Here is a 24,694-nt window from a genome sequence, read left to right on the forward strand (position 1 = left end):
TGAAACATATTGCTTGTGTCCCGGGTATAAAAAAGTTTCTAAACCTTCAGAGTGGGTTTCAGTTACCAAGTATAAACAAAGTTTTGGTCAATTTCCAGAAGCTGTCAACAGGTAAGGTCATCTACAAAAAAATATTTTTACCATTTCCTTCTGTAATACACAAATATTTAAACATTTAACTAATATTCTGACATAGGTTCATGGCACATAACTGCAATATTGCTGTAACAAGAATCCAATGAAAACAAGAAAAGCCAATGAAAACAAGAATAGGTACATGGTAGAAGAGATCACAGTGTGCCAGGCCCATTGAAGGCGCTATACCGAATCAGCCGGTCACCAAGCATTCACCACCATATGGCAAGGCGTAGGCTAGAAAAATCTAGCCTGCGGTGGGATTCGAACCCACGACAGGAGTCTTTAAACCCACGACAGGAGGCTGATTCGGTATTGCGCCTTCAATGGGCCTGGCGTACTGTGATTTATATATGAGTGTGCCGTGATCGCTGGTCTGCATAGACGCTTCAGGGCTGATCCCAGTTATGAATTTATGTTCATCTTAACTGATACTGGTCAATCTGGCGATCCCCTACTACGAAGCTGACATGTGCAGCATACGAGGCAGGCAACGGTGCTTGTGATTCGACTTTCGGCGGATTCTACACAGGGCCTGTGTAGCTCAGTTGGTAGAGCGCGAGTCCCGGAAAGACTCCTGTCGTGGGTTCGAATCCCACCGCAGGCTAGATTTTTCTAGCCTACGCCTTGCCATATGGTGGTGAATGCTTGGTGACCGGCTGATTCGGTATTGCGCCTTCAATGGGCCTGGCGTACTGTGATTTACATATGAGTGTGTCGTGATCACTGGTCTGCATAGACGCTTCAGGGCTGATCCCAGTTATGAATTTATGTTCATCTTACATGGTAGAAGAGTGTTTTAATGTTGTTTCTTGTCTCTATGTAAGCCTTGCTTTACAATGTGTGTTTGTACATAATTTATTATTAAAACATTTAAAATACTTATTGCAATAACTAGTCATTCTTGTGGAGTTTATGAACAAAATGCATCAAATATCCCCATAGTGCACAGTTAAAAAACAAGTTACTTTCTGACAGTTTAACACAGAAACAAACTTTGTAGTTTCAAATATTAAAGTATATGTGTATGTATACTTTAATACCATACCAACCTTTTTTACTGAATGGTCCACTATGACTCTCACAGATTAGTTACTTTATTCAAAAAGTAAACGATACATACAACGCGTTATGTTTAGCAAACTAAATTGGCTAAATCTCTCAGAAAGATTGCTAGCTACTGGCGAAGGGAGATTTTCCTAGTCAAATGAAGGTGTTGCACATATTTTCTCAAGCATGTAATGATTAAATAAAATTTTACATTACAATTTTACAGAAAAAAACTAATACAGTAAAAAAATTACCAAATACCACACTTAAAACTCGCTAACCACGCGTTTTCTTAATACCGATTCCATTGTAGCTTGCAAAAGTGCCACACCACCGCTAGATGGTGTAGCTTCCCACTTTTAATGCTGTTTTTGCCATTGCGCTTTCAGACTAGGGTATGTAAAGACTATGGTTGAACGTTAAAACCGTGCGTAGTGTTTTAAAGATTCGGTTGTTACTGAAGACACAATTTGTGAAGACATAGTGCACAATTGGTCACAAACGCGTTTTGAATAGAAACAAAACGGCTGAGATTTATAATCCGAAACAGCTGGGAAAAAGAATATAATATTTTGGCTCCCAGGTTGAAGTTTAAATACTGCTGCAGTTTCCGATCTTTGGCGCCACTACTGGTCGATTTAGCTTTCTACTGAGAACCATATACTTGCTGCGAAGATCCTCAATATTTATGTAACAAGCCTGGAAAGTAAAAAGTTTTTTAAGCGGTGTCATAATCAAATAGTTGTATGCAAGGTTGAACGTAACGAATGCAGTCGAATCGCTACTCCATTAACCAAGTTTATTCTTGCAATTAACCGGATTACTAATTTAACAGTTATTTACTGACTGGCTTTTCACCCAAAACATTTCATAAAAGAAGAAAAAAAATCACAATAATGGGTCGGAAGCAGTTTGTGCTGTCTGTGACCTATTTATAAGCCATACCACAACGATATATTTTTTAGGCATCTGTTACAAACTTTTTACTCTCTAGCCCCACCTGCAGGTGTCTGACACCGCCGTTCGTCTTGAAACCCTCTCTTGTATGCACCATTCGACGGTTGTTGATACACAACATGTCGCCCGATCTCAGACGAAACTTCAACTAGAACAACAGAATTTGGAGATTATCGTAGCCTAGGGTTTAGATTTTTTGCAGCAACAGACGCATAAACTAACTCGATTCTTGGGGTCGTATATAAGCTTTTCTAATCTAACGTAAGCCCTGTAGAAAGGTTCAACGTCGTCTTCGTGGACTCGCAAAGTTTCTTCTGTGCCAGGGTTAAAATTGAATCCCACAACCTGAAGAAATATCGACATTCTTTGGACTTCTCTTCAACATTTTAAAGCAGTTTTAAAATTTTGCACTTGTGCGCATGGAAATAAAACATTGGTTTGTTGCCCATATAAGTTTATTTGCTAACACAAGGGTCGACAACCTTTTAACGACGCTTACAAATTAACTTATTATGTCAAAATGGTAATGACTTCGCGTGCCAACATTTTTGTTCGTTACTGTGGTTAGTGACAGCTAAGTGAAAACTAGCAACGTCATAGTTTAAATTACGTCATAATGTACTTGTGCAGGGATGTTTGTTTATTCGGCAAAGTTGACCATTGGTGGTAACTCAGACTTTAAATAAGTATACAGTGTTCTAAATAAATGACACCTCTGCAACAAGACATCGATCACACCTCCGCCACACCCACCTTGTCGTCGTAATCGAGCGATATGATTGGTTTCCTGGTGACCACGTGAGCCGGGAGCGGTATTTCGTAATCGATTGTGGAGAACGGAACCGGAACACGTGACAAAACCCGGAAATCGTCAGGAGATTGTTTCCGGAAGATGTCGAGAACGTGAAACATATCCACTATTAGGGAGTTCCCCCCTTCAACTTCGTCATCAAACCTGATGGACCGTGACATTGGAAAATTGGAAGCAAATTTGATAAGCTGCAAACAGTGGACAGTTGTTCTGCCATTAATGCCCAGTTGTGGCATCGAACAGGTTGATGAGGCGAGGCTTTTCAGCTTGTTACTCCCACCAAACCGGAGTGCCGTAAAGGGGGCTACATTACCTTATATATGGGCGATCTCTCGTCACCAGCTGCACTTATGAGACATTATGGGTCGGAACAGTGAGCACTGTCTGCAGCTTATCATGTATTGGCTCGATGATTTTATGTAAGCAAATATCACTTTTAATTTTTAGCTTTTAATGCAGATAAACTAAAATTTGACAGATTGTGTAGTGGAGGTATTTAGTTTTAACAACTGTTACCATTGCATAGTGATAGCGCCGATGATTACAGCTCTTCTTAAAACGTTTTCCATAGAGTGTATTTCACAATATACAAGTTCAGGTCTGATCAAGCTACATAGTATGTGTCTACAGTTTCTATAATATTTCTCTATGATATTTTCTACCAAATGTACATGAATTTTAAGCAACTTACTAAGCCCGTTTTTGATTCAAGAGACACTTTACACACCTGAGGGCGTGCTGGAGCAGTATGCCTTGAGGAGCCTCATATATGCACTGGTCCATGTGGAATGGAAGGCCTATTGAGGTATAGGCGACATTTTCTGTGCTTTTGACGTCAATCACGTCAAACTTCTAAAAAAATCAACAATCCAATGTGTGAGCAAAATAAAATATTTCTTTTGAACAATAAATTTATTTTACGTTAACGTTGAGTTAATTTTTTTGTTACACAAACAATATCAAAAAGAATTAAAACAGAACGGAAAACTCACCTCTCCATAAACTGTTTCTATGAGGGGAGCCAACCTTTTTCCAGTCTGAAAACAAACGAAGCAAATATTAGATTTATATTGGCTTACAACATAATTCCAAGTTTTCATTAAGTTTTACAAGTCTACCTTTTTACAAAGAGATACCATTGCGTTGTACATACTCGATTCTTGTTGCGTGTTTGATAAAATAATTTTTAAGGATCAATTAAAAAAGGTTAGTATTTGTAAAATTGACAAGAGAAGCGTACCTTTATAACAGATCTGTCTTCTCTGGGCACATTTTTCACAACGACAAATCCGCGATCAAAAACTGTTCCAATAAGTCTGTAAACGCACAATGCACCCATTATGTCGTCAAAATGATAAAGCGCTTTGCCTGTATCGCATGCTGTCACATTTTTATGGATAACTATTTCACTGTTACGTCATATACTAGTGACGTCATAATGCATACTCGAACATTCCTTTGTCGGTGTCGAGTTGTTCGTATTCGGCAACGGGAAGTTGACTTTCGCTCGGCAGATGAAACTTCATCTCTCTCTCATCCAACATTCCACTGATGCACGCGTCACAATAACACGCGCTTCTCAGCCAATCAGAAGTCATCACGGTCACGTGGTCAGTTTCAGGAGCAAGTTTGAAGTTAATCTGGGCTTGAATAAAATAAACTGACTATATTAGGTTTTGACGCAAAATTTTGCCTTGGAGTTTTGTATTTGCAAACACAAAAACCTTGAACGGTTTTATGGAATTCACGAGCACGAGTTCAATTATTCGTAACATTTCACACGTTCAGTAAATTTACCTCCGTCGTCGTGGATCGTCCCTTTACTCACGAGCAGTTGGCATGGCAACTTGCTTCGTTCCACTAAAGACTGGCCGACGATTGTTCGGCAACAAACGCTGCATCGGCAGTTGCAACGCAACCAGATTGTGTGGAATCTGAAATAAAAAGAATGTTGGTGGACTTGAAAAATGTTTTCTAGGGCCTGGTATTGCGTTGCTTAGGTCATAGGTCAAAGTAACAACATCTTATTCCAAGGAACAAATGACCAAGTATCGTATGACGTGTTACAGCATTGTTACGTACCTGCTCACGTGACCATCATCCCAGAAAACCTCAGCGATGTTTTTGCCTCTACTGGAACGAACTTCCATCACTTTAAACTTACTCATTATTTTCTGCTTTCAGTAGTTTGCCCTTTAAAAATGCAAGGTGGCCTTGCTTATAATTAGGGTTGGAGGCAAAAAATGATATACGGATTGTACAAAAGAAATTTATGCAACTTTTTTCAAAGATTAGATCAGAGTTATCCAAGACTAGGAGGATGCAGGGCCATTTATAATTAAAATCTGGTTGTATTAACAATGCATGGTGACACATACAGCTTGTTCTGCTTCACTTTTTATTACTAAACATAGACTAAGTTTTGACCCTTTTATGAAAAAAAAACATTATCGCCCCTGAGTAGAGCTACCGTTGCTAAACTTGCAGGTAATAATAGCATAAAAAACAAGCTCAAAAATATTGTATGTTCTTAATTAGATCTCCACAGCGAAAAAAACTAATAATATCCACGGTTAATAACAACAGAAAAAAAGTTGACCCTTCTGCACTATATATGTAGTATGCATACAACTGTTTAGTATTTTGTTTTTAGATAAAATTAGAACTACCAATTACAGCAATTTGCAATGTATGTAAACGCTCTTTCACTTTGTACCAGACAGCTATCATCATCACAGTTCCAAAAACAACAACGATTTGTAAATGTCACGCAGCTCACAATAATTTCCGCTGTATACATTTCGTTGCTCTGTTAACAACAGGGTAGGGTTCTACATTGCTGTCTTTATTTGGGTAGAGCTACTAACACAAGAACTCACACTAGCAAGGTTTGCTAAATTCTGGTAGGTGACGCGCTCAAATATTTTAAGTGCAGTTTGTGTAGGAATTGGGCCGAATGGTCCGTCGCGCCTGACTCATATACAGACATAAAAACCCTGATCGAGATTCGTCTCCGGGAGTGTCCTGCATTCGAACCCCGTGACAGTTATCAGGGTTGGTCTGAGGTTTCATAATAATTACAATTAAGTCAACCTAAAAACCTCGTTCTTTATGTCAACATTTAGTCCCTAACCTTATCCCAGTTTCACTGTTAATTTAAATAACAGCGCTCTTTACGCCACCTATCGGTATTTGGAAAACCTTTTCTATTGCGAGTTGTTATGTTAGTAGCTCTATCCTTCGTTTGGCCACAGACTTTTTCACATGTCTATTTGACTCCGCGACACACAAAAAAACTGTGCATAACCAACCGACAATTCGTTTATTAGCAACAAAAGAGTTATGTTGGTATATTCAGTGTATTAACTTGAAAGCGATAATGCATATTTTAATTAAAACAAGCGCAAAAAATAACATTTGTAAAATAATCGCACCAAATGCAAAATAAACACATTAGACACAATTGTTATGTTATAGGTCACAGTACGAAATTAAGTCGTCACTAAACAGCAAAATTAAAATAGAATAGTTTAAAAACATAATCGCATAGCGTGCCAAACTCTTGGCTCCCTGATAAAAAATTAAATACTGCTGCAGTTTCCGATCTTTGGCGCCACCACCGGTCGATTCAGTTTCCTTCCGAGCACAACATACTTGCTGCGCAGATCCTCAATATTAACATAAGTGCCCTGACAACAAGATTGTAACGATAAGTGATGCTATTATATCATATGTTTCCATCAGGTCATTGCTTTTAACGGTCTGGGTTTAAACCAGTGGTACTCAAACTGTGGTACGCGTACCACCAGTGGTACGTCAGGACTTCTCAGGTGGTACGCTAGTAGCTTTCTGCTATACTTAATTCAAGCCACATCAAGAATTGCTTCTCAACTGACCAAACTAATTATCCCTGTTTTTTTGTCTAGGACGTTTTTTAGGAATTGCTAACATGCTGGTTTCATAATTAACTAGTATAGTCAAGGATTTAGGTGGTACACAACGATAGAAAAAAGTCGCCAGGAGGTACGCAATCTGTATAAGTTTCAGAACCACTGATTTAAGCGAAAGATTTAAAATGGTTGCTCTTTAGCCCCACCTGCAGGCGTCTGTGACCGCCGTTCGTCTTGTAAGCATCTCTCGAGTGCGCCATCCTGCGGTTGTGAAGGACCAGCATGTCACCAGATCTCAGACGAAATTTAAACTAAAAAAACAAAGTTAAGAAACTTAAAACATACAAGAGTAAAGTATAACAGAAGTAACTGCTATTTTGTGCTTGTTTTTTATTCTATTTGAATAAGACGGAAACTGACGATGCCTAAAAAGGCCAAATTAATATTTATGTTTCATAAATAAATAAAACATTACACTGACGCTGATCGTCTGCCACTCGTTTTGAGGATATTTTGCAAGTTTATGAAGAAGACATATTTTACAACGAAGTTTTGGCATCTTAAGATTTCTTATTCAAATACAATCGTAATGATACCAAATAGAGTTTTACAGTCTGTTTGTAGGATTTGAAATATCGTATGGTATTGGTTATGGTGCTTGCAGAAAACACTTGTCAGAAAAAATCCAAATATTCTACACACACATATATATAGCAGCCGATACAATTTTCAAACTAACTTGATTTTTAGGGTCGTCTATGAGCTTTTGTAGTTTAACGTAGGCTCTGTAGAAAGGTTCAACGTCGTCTTCATGGACTCGTAAAGTTTGTTCTGTGCCCGGATTCCAACTGTATCCAACCACCTGAATTTAAAACCAAGTACAGATAAATCCGGTTAAAAGCAACCCTGGTGTTCCGTAATTCCGATTAAACGGGACAAACGACTTGGTCTATATATGCAGGGAGTCGAACCGGAACTGAACCCGAACCCGCGAACCGGTTTAAACGGTTAATTTCATTAAACCCGAACCGCTAATTTCTAAAAACCCGAACCGGAGTTGAACCTCATATTTTGTTTGGAGTTGGACCCGAACCGGAACTGAACCAGTAAAAAATGCAATTTGTTTTATATTTTGTGATTTTTTTTCTCCAAAACAGCACACTAAAGAACACGCGAGATAACACTTATAGGGCGTGTCAAAAATAACAGTGCACGGTCAAAGTTCTTTTGGAGTTTGATAAAGTCACGTAGATGATGGGTAATTCAATTAAAAACGAATAAAAATTTGAACCGGTTTAAAAACCGCAAACCGGTTCGGACCGGATAATTTGCTCAAACCGGAACAAAACCCGAACCCGAAAATACACATTTTTAAAAACCTGAACCGAACCCGAACTCTTTGAAACAAAACGAAGTGAACCCGAACCGAACCTGAACCCGTATAACATGCGGTTTGACACCCTGTATATATGTATAAAGTTCACAGCACATACAACATTTAACAAAGATGATTTTGAAAATTTATTTGTAAGGGCGGAAACATAATGCATATAAATTAAATGTAAACACATACGCACAATACATTGGCCACGCCTTTGCCACACCCACCTTGTCGTCGTAATCGAGCAATATGATTGGTTTCCTGTGGATCACGTGAGCCGGATCTCGTCGGTTGTAATCGATTGTTGCGTAGGCAATGGGAACACGTGACAAAACCCGGAAATCGTCGGGCGACTGTTTTCGCAGAATGTCGATCACGTGGAACATATCGACCAATAGGGAGTTGCCACCTTCAACTACGTCATCGAACCTGGCCAACCATGACGGCGGCTAGTTAGATTTGAAGTTGTGTAACGAAAAAAATGGAATTTTATGCAGTTATTCGTCGACTTTTCTAAGACTAAACTAACATTGTGACACTATGAAATCAGCTATTGCTGCCAGGCATAATGTATAACCAAGTATTGCTCATCCAGCAGTTTTATTATAACAATCGAAGTCAAATCAATTTCTCGCTTTATAAAAACTTTGTCTTGCAAGATTTCATTATCTTGATAAAGGCGTCTTCTATACTAGGACGTCGAAACGTCGATTGTTTATCATAAAACTGCTGGATGAGCACTACTTGGTTATTGTAACACTATATACGGATCTGTTCATAAGTTTTACGTGGCTCAAGCGGATATAAACGGGTGTAACTGATGTGGCTCTTCATATCACTGATAATGGCATGAGCATTTGCCGAAACGTTTGAATAATGAAGCATGCCGCTTTTTACGTCTATTTGAGCCGTTATTTTCATCATTGAACTGACCTTATTTTGATAAATACACAAGTTTTCCATATAAAGGCAACGATACTGACGACAGCCGAAATGCTTGTCGCAGTTTTATGGCTATCCTTAGCTTCCGTATACACAAGAAAATTCGCTCACTCGATGGCGTGCAAGAGTTGTATCCCGGGAGCCGCCTCATAAGCACATTGGTCCATGTGGAAAGGGAGGCCTATAGCAGTGTTGGCGACGTTTTCTGTGCTCTGGTTATCAAACACATCGAATATCTAAAGCACGAAATATGTCATAAATATATATCGTTGTTTCTGTAACAAAACTGTACACCAACCGTTCCGTATATGGTTTCAATGATGGGTGCCATCTTTTTACCAGCCTAAAAAGTAAAATAATTCATTTAAAAAAATATTATTACTGTTTATTTCGACATAAAACGGAGGATAGAAACTTACCTGCACGACAGCTCCATTTTCTCTGGGCACATTTTTCACCACCACAAACCCACGATCGAAAACCTTTCCGATAAATCTTCAAACGCACAATAACACCATTATGTCGTCATAACGATAAACGGATGTGAATGTTCACAGTTATAATTCCCACATTAATACGACACAAGCTAAACTAAATTTCGTGGGAGGGATTAAAATGTTATTGAGCCTTTTGTATTTGGTAGTGCTCAAACTAGGGCTCAAACTTTACCCATAAGCTGCACACAAACTTTTGTATATTCTTGTTATTTCTGCATTTTCGTGAATTTAAATTGAGTGTTAAAAGATTGGGATTGTTTAAACAGTTTCAGTGTTACTGCTAGTAAGGGTGCAACAAAAACCGATTTGGAGTAAGAAAATCATCGAAACGTCAAATGATGAGGTCCACTGTTAATAATGACTTGAAAAATATTTCTTGACAGTTACATCTGTTTCAGCCTACAGCTTTATAATTGATGTATTGTTACGTCATATATTAGTGACGTCATAATACATACTCGAACATTCCTTTGTCGGTGTCGAGTTGTTCGAATTCGGCAACGGGAAGTTGACTTTCGCTCGGCAGATGAAACTTCATCTCTCTTTCATCCAACATTTCACTGATGCACGCGTCACAATAGCACGCGCTTCTTAGCCAATCAGAAGTCATCACGGTCACGTGGTCAGTCTCGGGAGCAAGTTTGAAGTTAATCTTGGCTGGAATAAACTTATTTGTTACTTACTGATGTTAAGTCATTGGAAAACAATTACCCGTTGGAACACTACATGCGGATTTATTCATAAGTTTAATGATGAAAATAACGGCCCAAATAAACGTAAAAAGCGACATGCTTTATTATTTAAACGTTTCGGCAAATTCTCGTGCCATCATCAGTGATATGAAGGCCACATCAATTGCACCCATTTATATCCGCTTGAGTCACGTAAAAGATTGAGTGGGTACAGGTGTAAATGATGTGGCAAAAATGATGCCTAGTCTGAAGTCAGGCCAGAATCAAACCTGTTTAGTTGAAACTTAATCCCAAACTCGGCGACTAACAACTTTGAGTCGGGCTTCGTTTTGGCGTAAACGACACAGCGGTATCGCAAGTATCGAATATATCATAAATATATTAAAAAAATCCTTAAATGTTTATCATAAAGATTGAGTTTGCGTCAAATTCGATGTCAGTTTCGATTTAGTTTTGGGACACAATCACATCGTTGTGTTGCGCACGTTCAGTAAACTTACCTCCCTCGTCGTGGATCGTAGCTTCACTTACGAGCAGTTGGCATGACAACTTGCTTCGCTCCACCAACGCCTGACCGACGATTGTTCGGCAACAAACGCTGCATCGGCAGTTGCAACGCAACCAGATTGTGTGGAATCTAAAATAAATATAATACAGGTTTAAAACAAATGTAAGCAGCGAACCGGTTAGCATTACTGGTTACTGTCAATGGACTTTTTGTAACAGAACTGGCTGAAAAATATGACTTTTGTGTCAGAACCGGCTGACAAAAAATTCGAGTCCCACCACTGCATATAAGGTCTCATCTACGACTTTGTGTCTGCTAGATGGTTGCATTTGCTCATACGGTCAAATCTCTCGTCACCAGCTGCACTGATGGGACGTTATAGATCGAAACAGCGTGCACTGTCTGCTTGCAGCTTATGATAAGTTGGATGTTTTGTGAAAAGGTTTTAGTGACCAAAAATCACGCTGGCCATGTGAGACGAAATGAAAACAACGCGAGGAAAAAGGCGAAAGGTAATCTGTTATCGTACGACGTGTTGCAGCATTGTTACGTACCTGCTCACGTGACCATCTTCCCAGAAAACCTCAGCGATGTTTTTGCCTCCACTGGGACGAACTTCAATCGCTTTAAACTTACTCATTATTTTCTGCTTATATTACACAATCTCCACACTTTGACCTTAAAAATCCAAAAAAATTCACAAACCATTATCAAGTTCAAGTACATAAGTTTAATCCTAATTCTGCCCACTTGCTTTTATTAACAAGGCTTTGTTTTAGCTGATTTTTCCAGCGAAAGCCTGTAATGCAGATCAGTAACATACAGGATGGTGTAAGCACTACAGCTACGCTCTGCACTGTGACCTACAAATCGGGTAAAATGCTACACATTGTAATTAATTAGCTCGATCAAAGGTCGTGTTTAAGCAATTATTGTTCAAACTGTCGTCGAAAACCTAACTTAGTCCTCTCCAAACCAGTGGTTGGCACACTGTGCCCCCCCTAAATATACTTAAATGTCCCAGACTTAGTACACTGATACGACTGTTTGCAATAAAAACTGCTGGAAGTACAACGCTCGTTAGTACAGTACACTTATGTACTACTATCCCTATAATTTCTAAACCATTTATTTCCATGTTTACATCAATGGTGCTAAACGCCAAAATTGTAAACAGGTGTACTTTGGGGCAAAAAAGTTAGAGAGAAACACAGCTTTAAACAAACAACACTTTAAGACGCGTTGTTGACATGTTGTTGCAATCTACCTGCAGTCTGCACCCTGCTGTACTTAAATGATGTTTTATAATCCACATTACAACTTTGTTTGCCTCAACACAATAAAAACAATATGTATGTTGATAAACATACCCAACATTGAACGAATAATGTAACATAGTTTAATAACTTTCAGCTGATTGCCCCTTTTGCAAAGCAACCTTCTTGATCAGCAATCGCCAGTTATTGCCTTTTTCTCAACGTTACGCTTGGCTGACAGATTATCAGTTTTAAGTTTTTTCAAAAAATACAATGGAAGCAAGATTTTTTTGTTTACAGTAATTTCGTGTTTAACATTTATTTAACAATCATAAAACAAACTAAAGGAACTCATTATAGGCGGCTATAAATGGCAAGGTAATCAGTAACTCTGGAAAGAGGTTACAGTCCTTGTTTTAAGCAATTTAGTAAAGATGTCTTTGCTCTCTGCTTGTATGTGCGGCTGTGCCTAGGACAGCGCTCCCCAACCGGTGGGCCGCGGCCCACTGGTGGTCCGCGACGTTCTTTCTGATGGGCCGCAAAGCTTTTCAAACTATTACTATACCAATATAGAAGTTCGAAAAAGTTACACAGTTCGTGTGAACGAACTTTCAAGTTTAACTATGTTTCTCTAAAATATACTATTAGTTACTATGAAAGCCGCATAAGATTTCACGTTAAACAAAGCTTTCACACAAACAAACTGCATTGTTACGTCATAAGAGTACTTAAACTGCAATTGTCGCATCACAACACTACTTAATCGAAGACACGAAACAGTCTTAACACTGATACACTAAATGCTGCATTGCGTGTGAACTTGTCTCCCATTAAACTCCGACTTGATCTCACCATATCAAATCAGCAAGCTCAGGCTTTACATTAACAGAAGTATTGCATGTGCGGTTATTATTTTTCTTTATTAATGTTTGCTCTTTTTCCATTGTGGTTTTGTCGCAATATTAAACGGTGGTGCGCCAAAAATTTTTTTTTTGAAATGTAGGCCGTGAGCTGGAAAAGGTTGGGAAGCACTGGCCTAGGAGATCACATAAAACAAGCTGTTACTTTTCTATTCTACTCTTAGCACGGAATGCAAAGATGTAATATCATGTCTCGGCCGAAGCATAATAGCTTGTATTAAGAGCTTATGTTTGAACTACTTGCTGTTAAATAGCTAAACATGGCGGATTTGGTTTGCTATCAAGGGTTCGGAAAGGATTAAAACAACGACTGGAACAAACCCATCTGTGTACAACAGTATGCTGTAACATCGTAACTGTAGAAGCACTTTCGGACCAACTAAGTTTTAATTAACTGCTTAACCATTTTCAAGAAGTTTTAACATTAGTCTACAGCAGTGGTTCATAACCTTATACTGATCGCGTACCACTTGACGTCTTTTTCTATCGCTGTGTATCACCTAAATCTTGTTTTAAATGGGTAGATCAAGAAATAGGCCTATTCTTCTTGATTGGGACAGTATGTTTCTAAAACCAACTAGGTTATCAATTTCAGAAGAATGACAAAAACATGAGTTTCGCCCCAAAAGTTGTATTTCATAAACTGACTTGAATCAAGTATAGCAGAAAACTACCCATGTACCACCTAAAAAGCTTCAGCGAACCATAGGTTGAGAATCACTGGTCTACAGTAAGCAACAAATACAATTTCCATGAAACACAGGCGTTTAGCTATGCAACCAGCTAAACTGATTCGCACACGGCTGCTATATTGAAACTGGTAGCCCATTGCATGTTTGAACAGCGCTGAACTTTGAGCTTATACGCAATGCAGAAAACACAAATGAAACAATCACTGCCTTGTTCTTAGTGTTTTTTCACTAACCAAGGACAAACGAAGGTCAAAACTTGACTAAAATGTCACGTGGAGCAAATGAGATCGTGAAATATAATAACCCCCGGTGGATGGAAGCTATGTTTAACTTTTTAGAGGAAACCCGCCTCTGCTTACCGTATTTGCTCGATTGTAAGCAGCGGCTTATATTGTTTTTTAGCTGTCGTTTGTGCGGCTTATAATCGAGGGCGGTTTACAAGTTACAATCGAGGGCGGCTTATAAACGAGGGCGGCTTACAATCGAGTAAATACGGTAACTAAAATAGTTATTTTACAAAGTTGTGAACGGTACGTGATATAGCAAAGTAATAAGCGTTGTTTTTGATGCTTATAACCCTTGTAAATTTGTTTTCCTAGTGGTTAACGTTTAAAATTTTTCTTATTGTAGTGTTTTTAATGGTGTCGGATTTTTTTGGTTGATACTGCGTCGTATGTGTATGTTAAATAGGGCGCAACACCAGTGCTGGATTAAGGGTCTGCTGGCCTGTAGGCACATTTTATAAGTGGCCCGAAAATCAAGGTTGCCAACTAAGAAAATACAATTATCAGTGTTGCCAAATCATTGTCACAAAGATCGTTGTTGTAAAGTGGCCTGGATTGTTGACTGGCCTGTAGGCACGTGCCTACTTTGCCTAATGGTTAATCCGGCACTGCGCAACACTAACCTCAGGTTATTTCTCTTGTCCGCCACATAGTGGTTTGGTACATTATGCGATTAAGTTGTTAAACTGTTCCATTTTGATTGTGCCGTTTAGTAACGATATAATTACGTACTGTGACGTCACATATCAATTGTAAGTGTTTGCTTTTCATTTGGTGCATTTATTTCACAAATGTTTTTTTTTATTGTGCTCGTTTTCATTAAAATATGCATTACGTTTTGAAAAGCCGCAGTTGCTACATTGAATATACCAACATTACTCTTTTGTGGCAGATAAACGTAAACAAAGCAACGTCAAATAAAGCGGAAATTACTTGTCGCATGGTGTTTATAAGTCGTTGTGGTACTTAGAACTCTGCTGATAGCTATTTGCAAATGGTACAAACGTGTAAGCGCGTATAGATTAGGGTTGCCATACGTCAGGATTTTCCCGGACATGTCAGGGAATTCAGCGTTTAAATCTGCGTCAGGGAGAAATGGTAAAATGTACTTAAAAGTCAGGAATTTAAGAGAACAAAATATATGCTATGGAATTAATGTACCAACGAAAAAAGTTTCTAGTAGTTAGCTGCAACCGCGTCTAATACCATGAAACGTAAAGAGATAAACTGGCGGCGCGCAAGTTAACGCACAAGGTTACTGTTTCGTTTTGAAGTGTGTGCGCGCAACAATAGCTGTTTGTTAATAGTTGTCTAACAATACGCGTTAAATACAGAAATAAAAACCTGCGTCTCAAGAAAACACAGCATTCGATGCTACGTGTGAACATGGGAAGTTTCATTTGCTTTAACTCTGTATCTAATATGTAAGGAACTAACTAACAACAAAAAGTCGAATGTCGTGGGACAAAAAAACGTTTTCACAGTAGCATTTTGTTTGAAATTTGAAAAGGTGACAAGGATCAGAGTATTGTATGTAACGTTTTCTTGTGTCGCCTCCCGTGGAACTTTCGAATATTCCAAATTCATTTCGCAATAGAAGTGTTTGGATCGCAAAATGATTAACGCAGCGGTTCTCAAACTAGGGTCCAGGCCAGGGGCCCGTGAGGCAATTTTGCGGGGACCGCGAAGTAATTCTGTATTCTTATTTGGATTCGGTTTGTGCAAATGAATAAGTTTCAATCAAAGTGAAAGTAAGCATCATCCGTCTCCATTGCTAAACAATAGGCTTTATTGCATGACAACTAACAAAAATGCAATTGTTTGCGCACAACTGTAATGTTTTTTGTCTTGTCTGTGATGCCAGATTTGGATCATTGTTATGCGCAATTGTGCATAACTAGCTAAAATCCTGCATTCAACTTTCGTTTTTCTGAAATACACATTCAGGCTTGAGGACCACGATCCCTCGAACTAATGGCAATAGGACCGTTTAGAAAAAATCATGAAAATTTTTTTAACGCAACTGAGATAAATTTTGTCAGGGATTGTGTATCATAAAATATGGCAACCTTAGTCGATACCTTGCGATTTGTTGTAACCGGTAATTCTGATTTTGCCCCCAAAAATTGAAAAGGTTTTAAAGTGAGGTGTGGTACAATCGCTATTGTCAACATTAGAATGCTTTCTTTGTGTATAATTTTTACAACAGTAACTTTAATCATGAGCATCATTTTTTAAATAGGATAAACAGACTGAAATTACTGTTTGTAATGGTGATTAAAGCAAAACAAATCAAGGTTCAGGTGGTATTATGTAATATTGTTAATATAACGGCACCTATGTAAGCTATTGCTGCCAGGCAAAGTATCAAGTTTAAAGAGCTCTTCTGGCAAATGTGATTTTATTCCGACGTCTCTTTAAACTTGATAACGGCACCTAATTTAATAATCACTATAACTAAACAAAACATATGGTCGTGTAAATTTGCAGCAATCAGGAACAAAAACTATATCTTGTACAAGTATGAGCATTCGATTCCCTTCTTAAAACCAATCTTACCTTGCCATCCATGTGGCGTACTTAAAAGCAGGGAGTTGAACCGGTACTGAACCCGAACCCGCGAACCGGTTTGAGCGGTTAATTTCATTAAGCCCGAACCGAACCCGAACCGCTAAATACGATTCTCTCAAAACCCGAACCGGAGTTGAACCCTATATTTTGTTTGGCGTTGGACCCGAACCGGACCCGAACCGGTCATCGCACTAAAGTATACGCGAAATAACACTTATAGGGCGTGTCAAAAATAACAGTGCACGGTCAAACTAATTTTGGAGTTTGTTAATGCCAGGTAGATGATGGGTAGAATTAAATTAAATCGAATGAAAATTTGAACCGGTTTAAAAACCGCAAACCGGATCGGACCGAATAATTTGCGCAAACCGGAACAAAACCCGAACCCGAAAATATACATTTTTAAAAACCTGAACCGAACCCGAACCCTTAAAAACAAAACGAAGTGAACCCGAACCGAACCTGAACCCGTATAACAAGCGGTTCGACTCCCTGCTTAAAAGCTTGCCTTTCTCGTCTTTGAAGCACAGTCCTTGGCAAGTACTATTTGCCAATTTACACTATTCGAGTAGACTTGAAAATATTTTGCCAATTCTTTTACGCATGAAAAACTATGTTCAGTCAAACGAAACGTCGAGAAAAGAAGGGAAATGACGCAACTTGTGCTAGTCAAAGTCAAAGTACACATAAAACACTTTAACAGACTTTGTTTTTTGTACACTTTGCTTTAGTGCTAGTTATCTAGCTTAAACTGCATTTATACCTGTAAGTTGGGAATTTTAGGTGTGTAGGTTTAATATAGCTAGCGTTAATGCAATACGAATGGTTGGTGGTTATTGTATGTAGAAAAACTCACTTTTATAGGCAACCATTGAACAGAAATGTGTAGCAACAAATGTATTATATAAAGCAGGGGTGTCAACTTCAAACCACTTTTGAGGGCCAAAAACAAACTTTCAGGAATCTATTAAAACAGTTTATAGTGGGGATTATCAAACAGACTGTCGTGGCATGATTTGCGGCTTATTGTGTATTAGGGCTTGCTGAGGAAATACGGGCGTGCATTACATCGCATCCATTTTGATCTTAGTTAATGTTACAAAACACAGTTAGGAGTCTTAGGACAACTTGATGTTTGGTCGTTTGCAAACTATGTTAGAAAGATCTATTTGATTTGCCACAAACCCTAAAGAGTGGGACACAAAAGTTTTGGATTCAAACTGTGGTCATATATTTAATGTGCAATGTTTAATCGAACTATGAACTTTTCCTTCAGAAACTTAAATTAGTTTTATTTCACCAATCCTAATCATTTGAAGGTCACCTTTGTATTTATAGGGACGATAACGCTGCGTCTACTTGATAAAAGCAAAAACTAATGAGTAAGTTTAAAGTGACTCAAGCTCGTCCCAGTGGAGGCAAAAACATCGCTGAGGTATTCTGGGAAGATGGTCACGTGAGCAGGTACGTAACAATGCTGTAATACGTCATACGACACGTGGTGAATTGTTCCTTGGAATAAAAAATTGTTACTTTGACCCATCACCTACACTGAAGTAGGCCTACCATATTTCCATCCGAAACACGGAGGACAGAACACACATGCCCCAACAATAAAACCCTCAAAAATTAGACGGCATATAGAATAGTTTTGATAAAGCTGAACGTTTATCACAACATTAAAAAAGGCTTGTGTTTTCAAAAATGTAAAACCCACCTGTATTGTTTAAAAAATAAACTAAAGATGTATATTTGGCTGTTTTCAAAGGCATAATTGTCACATATGTATTTGGTAAATCAAAAATTCTTTAAAAAGGAGGACATTTGGGCACTTTTTCTTGTCCTCGGTGGACAACTTGCTGGTTTTTGTTAAAAAGGAGGACATGTCCTCTAAAAAGAGGACGTATGGTAGGCCTACACTGAAGGGGTGTGTGATTTAATTTTGTTTCTTGATAAACGACATGGCTTACTTTCAAAGTTTTACCGGAGTAAAGCTGGCAAACAACGCCTCATGCAATTGTTTGTAATTGTTGAAAGTGTGTTTGTTGGAATGTCCACAAACGAGTGATTTTCAAAATTTTACAATCATTTTAAAGTTTTTGGGACAATTTTAAGTTTTGTTGTTGTTGTACGTTAGTTTACCTCTGGGCAAATGCTCCGGTGCATTACGCACATCTGCAAAGTTGCTGAAACCTATATTTTTATGATTAAGTTTTTGCGACGACGCATTCTTGTATTACATCAAGGGATGTATTTTGTCGAAAATTGCGACTGCAAGAACAGCAATTTTGGTTAAAACGGCTAGACACTTTAACCCAGTGGTTCCCAACCTTTTTTGTTACATTCCTCCCTTTGCCCATTTTCGAACTATTCATTCCTCCCCATAAGACGAAAAACAAATATAACATAAAAAATTATAGCAATTTGAAATAGACCTTATAATTAGGGATGTCCATTTCAGAATCCTTTACAACCGGTTTCAAATGTGAACCGGGCCCAAATCATAATGGACATAATAATGTATATACAAAAATATTATGTAACGTTTCCAATGTAAATGATTTTTTTACAGTTTGTATGAAATTCCTCCCCTGAACTCATAAAATTCCTCCCTAGGGAGGAATTCCTCCCCGGTTGGGAACCACTGCTTTAACCGAAAACACGCGGATACAAAGCGAAATACGATCCATGTTACACGCGTACAGACGTAAACACAGACAGACATACGTGACTTTGTAAATATTCACTTTTTAGTCATTGGTATGGTTGAACACATGTTTAAGTTGTACCAGGCCCAGTGGGGGATTCAACCGGTTCGCACCGATTCTATAGAACCGTCTCAAGAAATTTTATGAGATCAGCGAACCGGTTAGCATTACTGGTTACTGCCAAGGACTTTTTGGAACAGAACCACCTGAAAAATATGACTGTTTTTGTTGGAACTGGCTGACAAAAAAGTTGAATCCCATCACTGACCAGACCAAAATATGCTGGACCAGAAATGTAATATACGGAACCAGCTATTTCAGTCGGGTTTGGGCTAGATTCGAAAATCTATTAAAACTACATTTTACAATCTCTTATTGGCAAGCGGGTGTATGCATATAGTTTGCCGGAAATCAGTTATTATGCATAATTAATATCGCTGCTTATTGCCGGTTATAGCATATTGGTTTGCTTTTAATTGTTTTAGCTTAATGTACGTCGAAAAAAATGTAAATGTACGTTCATTAAACATTTGAACGTTTAATTTGCATTGTCTGCTGCTTATCATGTATTGACTTAATGCTTTTATACAGTGATGGGATTCAAATTTTTGTCTGACGGTTCTATCACAAAAGTCATTTTTTTCAGTCAGATCTGTGACAAAAAGTCCATTAACAGTAACCAGTAATGCTAACCGGATCTCATAAAATTTCGTTGGATGGTTCTATAGAACCGGTTCGAACCGGTTGATTCCCACCACCGATTCTATTTATTTCAGATTCCACACAGTCTGGTTGCGTTGCAACTGCCGATGCAGCGTTTGTTGCCGAACAATCGTCGGTCAGGCGTTGGTGGAACGAAGCAAGTTGCCATGCCAACTGCTCGTAAGTGAAGCTACGATCCACGACGACGGAGGTAAGTTTACGGAATGTGTGAAAATGATACGAAAAACTGAACTTCGGAGCAACTTAACCAAACACAATTGTTTCAAAAAATTGTGTCTGTGAATTTAACCAATAAAGATAGAAAGTTTATTTTACTCCAGCCAAGATTAACTTCAAACTTGCTCCCGAGACTGACCACGTGACCGTGATGACTTCTGATTGGCTGAGAAGCGCGTGCTATTGTGACGCGTGCATCGGTGAAATGTTGGATGAGAGAGAGATGAAGTTTCATCTGCCGAGCGAAAGTCAACTTCCCGTTGTCGAATACGAACAACTCGACACCGACAAAGGAATGTTCGAGTATGTATTATGACGTCACTAAAATATGACTTAACAACTAATTAATTATACATGTAAACATATACTGCTCTTTGTGTTGTATTTGGTTAATCAATACAGCATACGATAATAAACAAAGCGTTTTATCATTGTGACGAAATAATGGTTGCATTGTGCGTTTACAGTGTAATTGGAACGGTGTTTGATCGCGGGTTTGTCGTTGTGAAAAATGTTCCTAGAGAGGACAGATCTGTCGTACAGGTACACTTCGCTGATCTATTCGTTAAATATAATGAAAGTTGTATTATTTCATCAATCGTTGTGTATAATATACTTAAAATCAGTCCATAAAACACAAAACTTTAAGAGCTTGTGTATACTGAACACATTTTATTGCAAACTGGCAGTTTTTGAAATAAGCTATTGCTGCCAGGCATAATGTATGACCAAGTATTGCTCAGTTTTATTGTAACTTGCAAAAGTTATGTCATTTCCTGATGAAGGCGTCTTGTATAGGACGTCGAAACGTCGATTGTTTACAATAAAACTGCTGGATGAGCAATACTTGGCAGTTTTTGGTTTCTAAAAAAAGCGAAATTTATAAGCCAGTTTCTCTTTGTAAAACGGTGGACTCGTATATTGGAGAACTTATTGAAAACTGGAATTGTGTTGTATCTAACATTTGCTTCGTTTGTTTTCAGACTGGAAAAATGATGGCTCCCCTTATTGAAACAATTTATGGAGAGGTTAGTTTACCGTTCTGTTTCAAACCAGGCTTCTTTTATTCCAAAACTTTTTTGTGTGCAGCAGAAATTTAACTCAAAATTTGGACCGCACTAATGCGTTGTTTAAAAATCCCAAACCAAATGAATGTAATGGAAAAAGAATGTGGTGACACGAAATGTTGCATATCGTATTTAACAAAGACAAACCTTTTTTTCCTTCAGATGTTTGACGTGGTTGACAACCAAAGCACCGAAAATGTCACTTTTACTTCAATAGGCCTTCCTTTCCACATGGACCAGTGCATTTATGAGGCCGCACCCGGGATACAGCTCTTGCACGCTCTCAGGTGGGCGTCATTTTTTTCTGACAAAAATGTACCTAAAAAGTGCAAAAAAAAGTTTTTGTGCGAAGTAAAAAAAAATTTAATTTTGGAACCCTTATCTGGCACTTGGAAACGTATCCGCAACACAAGCTATTCAAATTCAAGTAATTTATCAAATAAACAAAAAAATTGCCAACGTCTTTCAATTGCCAACGTTACGTTTGCCCAGGTTTGATGACGTAGTTGAAGGTGGCAACTCGCTATTGGTCGATATGTTCCACGTGATCGACATTCTGCGGAAACAGTCGCCCGACGATTTCCGGGTTTTGTCACGTGTTCCCGTTCATTTCGCCACGATTGATTACGAAAGACAACATCCGGCCCACGTGATCCACAGAAAACCAATCATATCGCTCGATTACGACGACAGGGTGGGTGTGGCGAGGGTGCGGTCGATGTCTTATTACAGAGATTAGCGGCATATTTCAGCCCCAAACCTAAATATTAGTTTTAAACCCGAGTTTCCGGCCAACTTAACCGAATAAACTAATTTGGCAAAGATGTCTCCATAACGTCAAGCCAAGGTTACACCAGGTGTTTTTATGGCATGCCAAATTATTTGCCAATTTTTTTGTTCGAGTTCATTTTATTAAAGTGTAAACTTCACACACGAATTTGTATGTTTTCTGATTAATATCTAAATCAACTGAGACAAACCACTTACACACTTAAACGTTGACACGGGAGATTTTTACCATTTTTGCATCTTAAGTAAATTGGCATGCACAATTTTAAAGCTTGCCGATCCTTATGCCCAGTGGTGGGATTTAGCCGGTTCGCACCGGTTCTATAGAACCGTCTCACGACATTTTATGAGATCAGCGAACCGGTTAGCATTTCTGGTTACTGTCAATGGACTTTTGTAAAAGAACCGGCTGAAGAATCTGACTTTTGTGATAGAACCGACTGACAAAAAAATTGAATCCCACCACTGCTTGTGCTATAGAATGTAAGCTGCACGTAACAAATCATTGCACAATCTATGCGCATGTACGTTGCAAAAGGTCAAAGAAAGGTCACAGGATGTTTGATAACGATTCAGGTTGTTGGATTTGGTTGGAATCCTGGATTAGAAGATCCTTTACGAGTTCACGAAGACGACGTTGAACCGTTCTACAGAGCTTACGTCAAACTACAAAAACTTATTGAAGACCCTAAAAATCAAGTTAGTAATCAAAGTTGCACCTAATGATAATAGAAATTTTAGTATTTTTTGTGGTGTGTTTGTGTTAGAAGTCTTTAAAGTCAGAAAAATATTGTGGTGTGTTTGTGTTAGAAGTCTTTAAAGTCAGAAAAATATTGTGGTGTGTTTGTGTTAGAAGTCTTTAAAGTCAGAAAAATATTGTGGTGTGTTTGTGTTAGAAGTCTTTAAAGTCAGAAAAATATTGTGGTGTGTTTGTGTTAGAAGTCTTTAAAGTCAGAAAAATATTGTGGTGTGTTTGTGTTAGAAGTCTTTAAAGTCAGAAAAATATTGTGGTGTGTTTGTGTTAGAAGTCTTTAAAGTCAGAAAAATATTCGAATCATTTTGTTTTAACTTAGTTAAAATTTCGTCTGAAATCGGGTGATATGTTGTTTTTCAACAACCGTCGGATGTTGCATTCAAGAGATGGCTACAAGACGAACGGTGGTGTCAGGCACCTTCAGGTGGGGCTAAAGAGCTGGAACTTTGGTTAACATCGGATTTGATAAAACATTTGATAACCTAGCTTTTGATAACCTGATTTATTTATACCCAGCATAAAGGTTAAGTTTAGACTGACTGTCCTAAAATTCATAAAATGTAAAATCTCATACTTTTTGTTTCACGGGGTTCGAACCCAGGACGCTCCCGGGGACGAATCCCGATCATGTTTTGTATGTCTGTATGTGGGTCAGGCGCGCCAGGCCATTCGGCCAAGTTCCTGCCCTAAAATCTCATACTGTAGCCAACGACTTCTTAACGTAAAGGATAGCGCCCCCTATGGGCGATTTGTATAATAGTTTGTTTCACAGAATATTAGGTTAATATTAATGGTCCAAATTGATTAATAAAATTGTTTATTTTTTTAATGAAGACATTACATTATAGTAATCTACAAAGTGTGCAAACTGTTTCCGACCATTGAGTGTAAAAAAAACATTGACATGAGGGATATAAATGTTTAAACGTCCCAAATATTTTAATTTGATGCAGAATCCGGTTAATTGCAAGAAATAGTTTGGCTTATTGGATTTTCTATTAACCGGAGTCGTCTTTATTTCTTACATTCAACATAGCATATAAAATATTTGTTAAAAATTAATCTTTTTCCAGGGTTGTTATCTAAACAGCGAGGACCTTCGCAGCAAGTATATGGTTCTCGGAAGGAAACTAAATCGGCCAGTGGTGGCGCCAAAGATCGGAAACTGCAGCAGTATTTAAATTTCAACTGGGGAGCAGAATTTTTTTTCTTTAAATATTTAAATTTTAGATTGCAAAATTGCACCATATGTTTCTTTTTGAATTGTGCTGTTTTGTGACGTTTCAATAATGCACTACGACCTCACAATACACTTGTTGCACTAATGGTCTATTTTAAACTAAAACTATTAAATATCTCAATTTTTGTTGTGATCACCTTGCCTATAGGCGCTTGGGTATTGAGCAAAGTTTTTCTACTGTGGGTTCTTGTGTTAGTAGCTCCACCGCGCATGGACATAAGATGAACTTGCATCCAGCAAGGTCACAGGATCACACAATAAGTCTCCTTTAGAGCGAACAAACCTACGATGGATCGAAACAACAGTTTCAGTAATAGATGAAAACCATCAGTGAAAAGACTTGAACTAACGATCACTGTTTGCCTTTTTCTGCTATACAGTAAAACCATTAGACCAGTGGTTCTTAACCTTTTTTCCTTGCTGCACCCCTTTCAAATCCCCAACCAATTTTAATGCATCCCCGCACCCCCTAGGAATTTTAATGCATCCCCGCACCCCCTAATGATTCAGCATCCCCGCACCCCCTAGGAACAGTCCTCGCACCCCTGGTTAAGAACCCCTGCATTATACGATAACATCCTTGGTTAAAACAGAATCAGTCGGTTCATATA

The 24,694-nt window shown here is 38.4% G+C and overlaps 3 protein-coding genes and 1 non-coding gene across 4 annotated transcripts; 2 read left to right on the forward strand and 2 right to left on the reverse strand.

Moving 5' to 3' along the window:
- Positions 1-668: 668 nt before the first annotated feature.
- On the forward strand, positions 669-742 carry Trnas-gga (transfer RNA serine (anticodon GGA)). Its single transcript has one exon. It is a non-coding gene; the product is annotated as a tRNA-Ser (tRNA).
- A 1,004-nt stretch (positions 743-1,746) lies between these two features.
- LOC145238544 (gamma-butyrobetaine dioxygenase-like) lies at positions 1,747-5,121 on the reverse strand. Its single transcript, XM_080101749.1, has 10 exons — positions 5,036-5,121; positions 4,751-4,887; positions 4,400-4,598; positions 4,194-4,269; positions 3,946-3,990; positions 3,681-3,805; positions 2,896-3,097; positions 2,365-2,487; positions 2,186-2,290; positions 1,747-1,884 (listed from the first exon to the last, which is right to left on the reverse strand). The coding sequence occupies exons 1-10, from the start codon at positions 5,119-5,121 to the stop codon at positions 1,777-1,779; spliced, it is 1,206 nt and encodes a 401-aa protein (XP_079957875.1). The 3' UTR covers positions 1,747-1,776.
- A 1,135-nt stretch (positions 5,122-6,256) lies between these two features.
- Positions 6,257-11,536, reverse strand: LOC145239499 (gamma-butyrobetaine dioxygenase-like). Its single transcript, XM_080102827.1, has 10 exons — positions 11,418-11,536; positions 10,856-10,992; positions 10,122-10,320; positions 9,586-9,661; positions 9,465-9,509; positions 9,278-9,402; positions 8,452-8,653; positions 7,583-7,705; positions 7,050-7,154; positions 6,257-6,642 (listed from the first exon to the last, which is right to left on the reverse strand). Exons 1-10 carry the CDS (start codon positions 11,501-11,503, stop codon positions 6,535-6,537), a joined length of 1,206 nt encoding a protein of 401 aa, XP_079958953.1. The 5' UTR covers positions 11,504-11,536; the 3' UTR covers positions 6,257-6,534.
- A 6,341-nt stretch (positions 11,537-17,877) lies between these two features.
- LOC145238712 (gamma-butyrobetaine dioxygenase-like) lies at positions 17,878-24,219 on the forward strand. The gene is made up of 10 exons (XM_080101956.1): positions 17,878-18,050; positions 20,071-20,207; positions 20,338-20,536; positions 20,701-20,776; positions 21,217-21,261; positions 21,463-21,587; positions 21,793-21,994; positions 22,666-22,788; positions 23,163-23,267; positions 23,917-24,219. The coding sequence occupies exons 1-10, from the start codon at positions 17,965-17,967 to the stop codon at positions 24,022-24,024; spliced, it is 1,206 nt and encodes a 401-aa protein (XP_079958082.1). The 5' UTR covers positions 17,878-17,964; the 3' UTR covers positions 24,025-24,219.
- The last annotated feature ends 475 nt before the right edge of the window (positions 24,220-24,694 follow it).

Source organism: Phallusia mammillata, chromosome 7 (genome assembly GCF_965637545.1).
Source record: "Phallusia mammillata chromosome 7, kaPhaMamm4.hap1.1, whole genome shotgun sequence".
NCBI lineage: Eukaryota > Metazoa > Chordata > Ascidiacea > Phlebobranchia > Ascidiidae > Phallusia > Phallusia mammillata.

Excerpts from the sequence above, each read along its gene's own strand:
- LOC145238712 (XM_080101956.1), top strand. The coding sequence starts at position 17,965 with ATGAGTAAGTTTAAAGTGACTCAAGCTCGTCCCAGTGGAGGCAAAAAC. Across the intron at positions 20,777-21,216 it reads AGGACAGATCTGTCGTACAG|ACTGGAAAAATGATGGCTCC; the intron begins GTACACTTCGCT and ends GTTTGTTTTCAG. Across the intron at positions 21,262-21,462 it reads TTGAAACAATTTATGGAGAG|ATGTTTGACGTGGTTGACAA; the intron begins GTTAGTTTACCG and ends TTTTTCCTTCAG.
- LOC145238544 (XM_080101749.1), bottom strand. The coding sequence starts at position 5,121 with ATGAGTAAGTTTAAAGTGATGGAAGTTCGTTCCAGTAGAGGCAAAAAC. Across the intron at positions 4,599-4,750 it reads GACGATCCACGACGACGGAG|CCCAGATTAACTTCAAACTT; the intron begins GTAAATTTACTG and ends ATTTTATTCAAG. Across the intron at positions 2,291-2,364 it reads TATACGACCCCAAGAATCGA|TTGAAGTTTCGTCTGAGATC; the intron begins GTTAGTTTATGC and ends CTGTTGTTCTAG.
- LOC145239499 (XM_080102827.1), bottom strand. The coding sequence starts at position 11,503 with ATGAGTAAGTTTAAAGCGATTGAAGTTCGTCCCAGTGGAGGCAAAAAC. Across the intron at positions 9,403-9,464 it reads TTGAAACCATATACGGAACG|ATATTCGATGTGTTTGATAA; the intron begins GTTGGTGTACAG and ends TTCGTGCTTTAG. Across the intron at positions 8,654-9,277 it reads CAACTCTTGCACGCCATCGA|GTTCGATGACGTAGTTGAAG; the intron begins GTGAGCGAATTT and ends ATGGTTGGCCAG.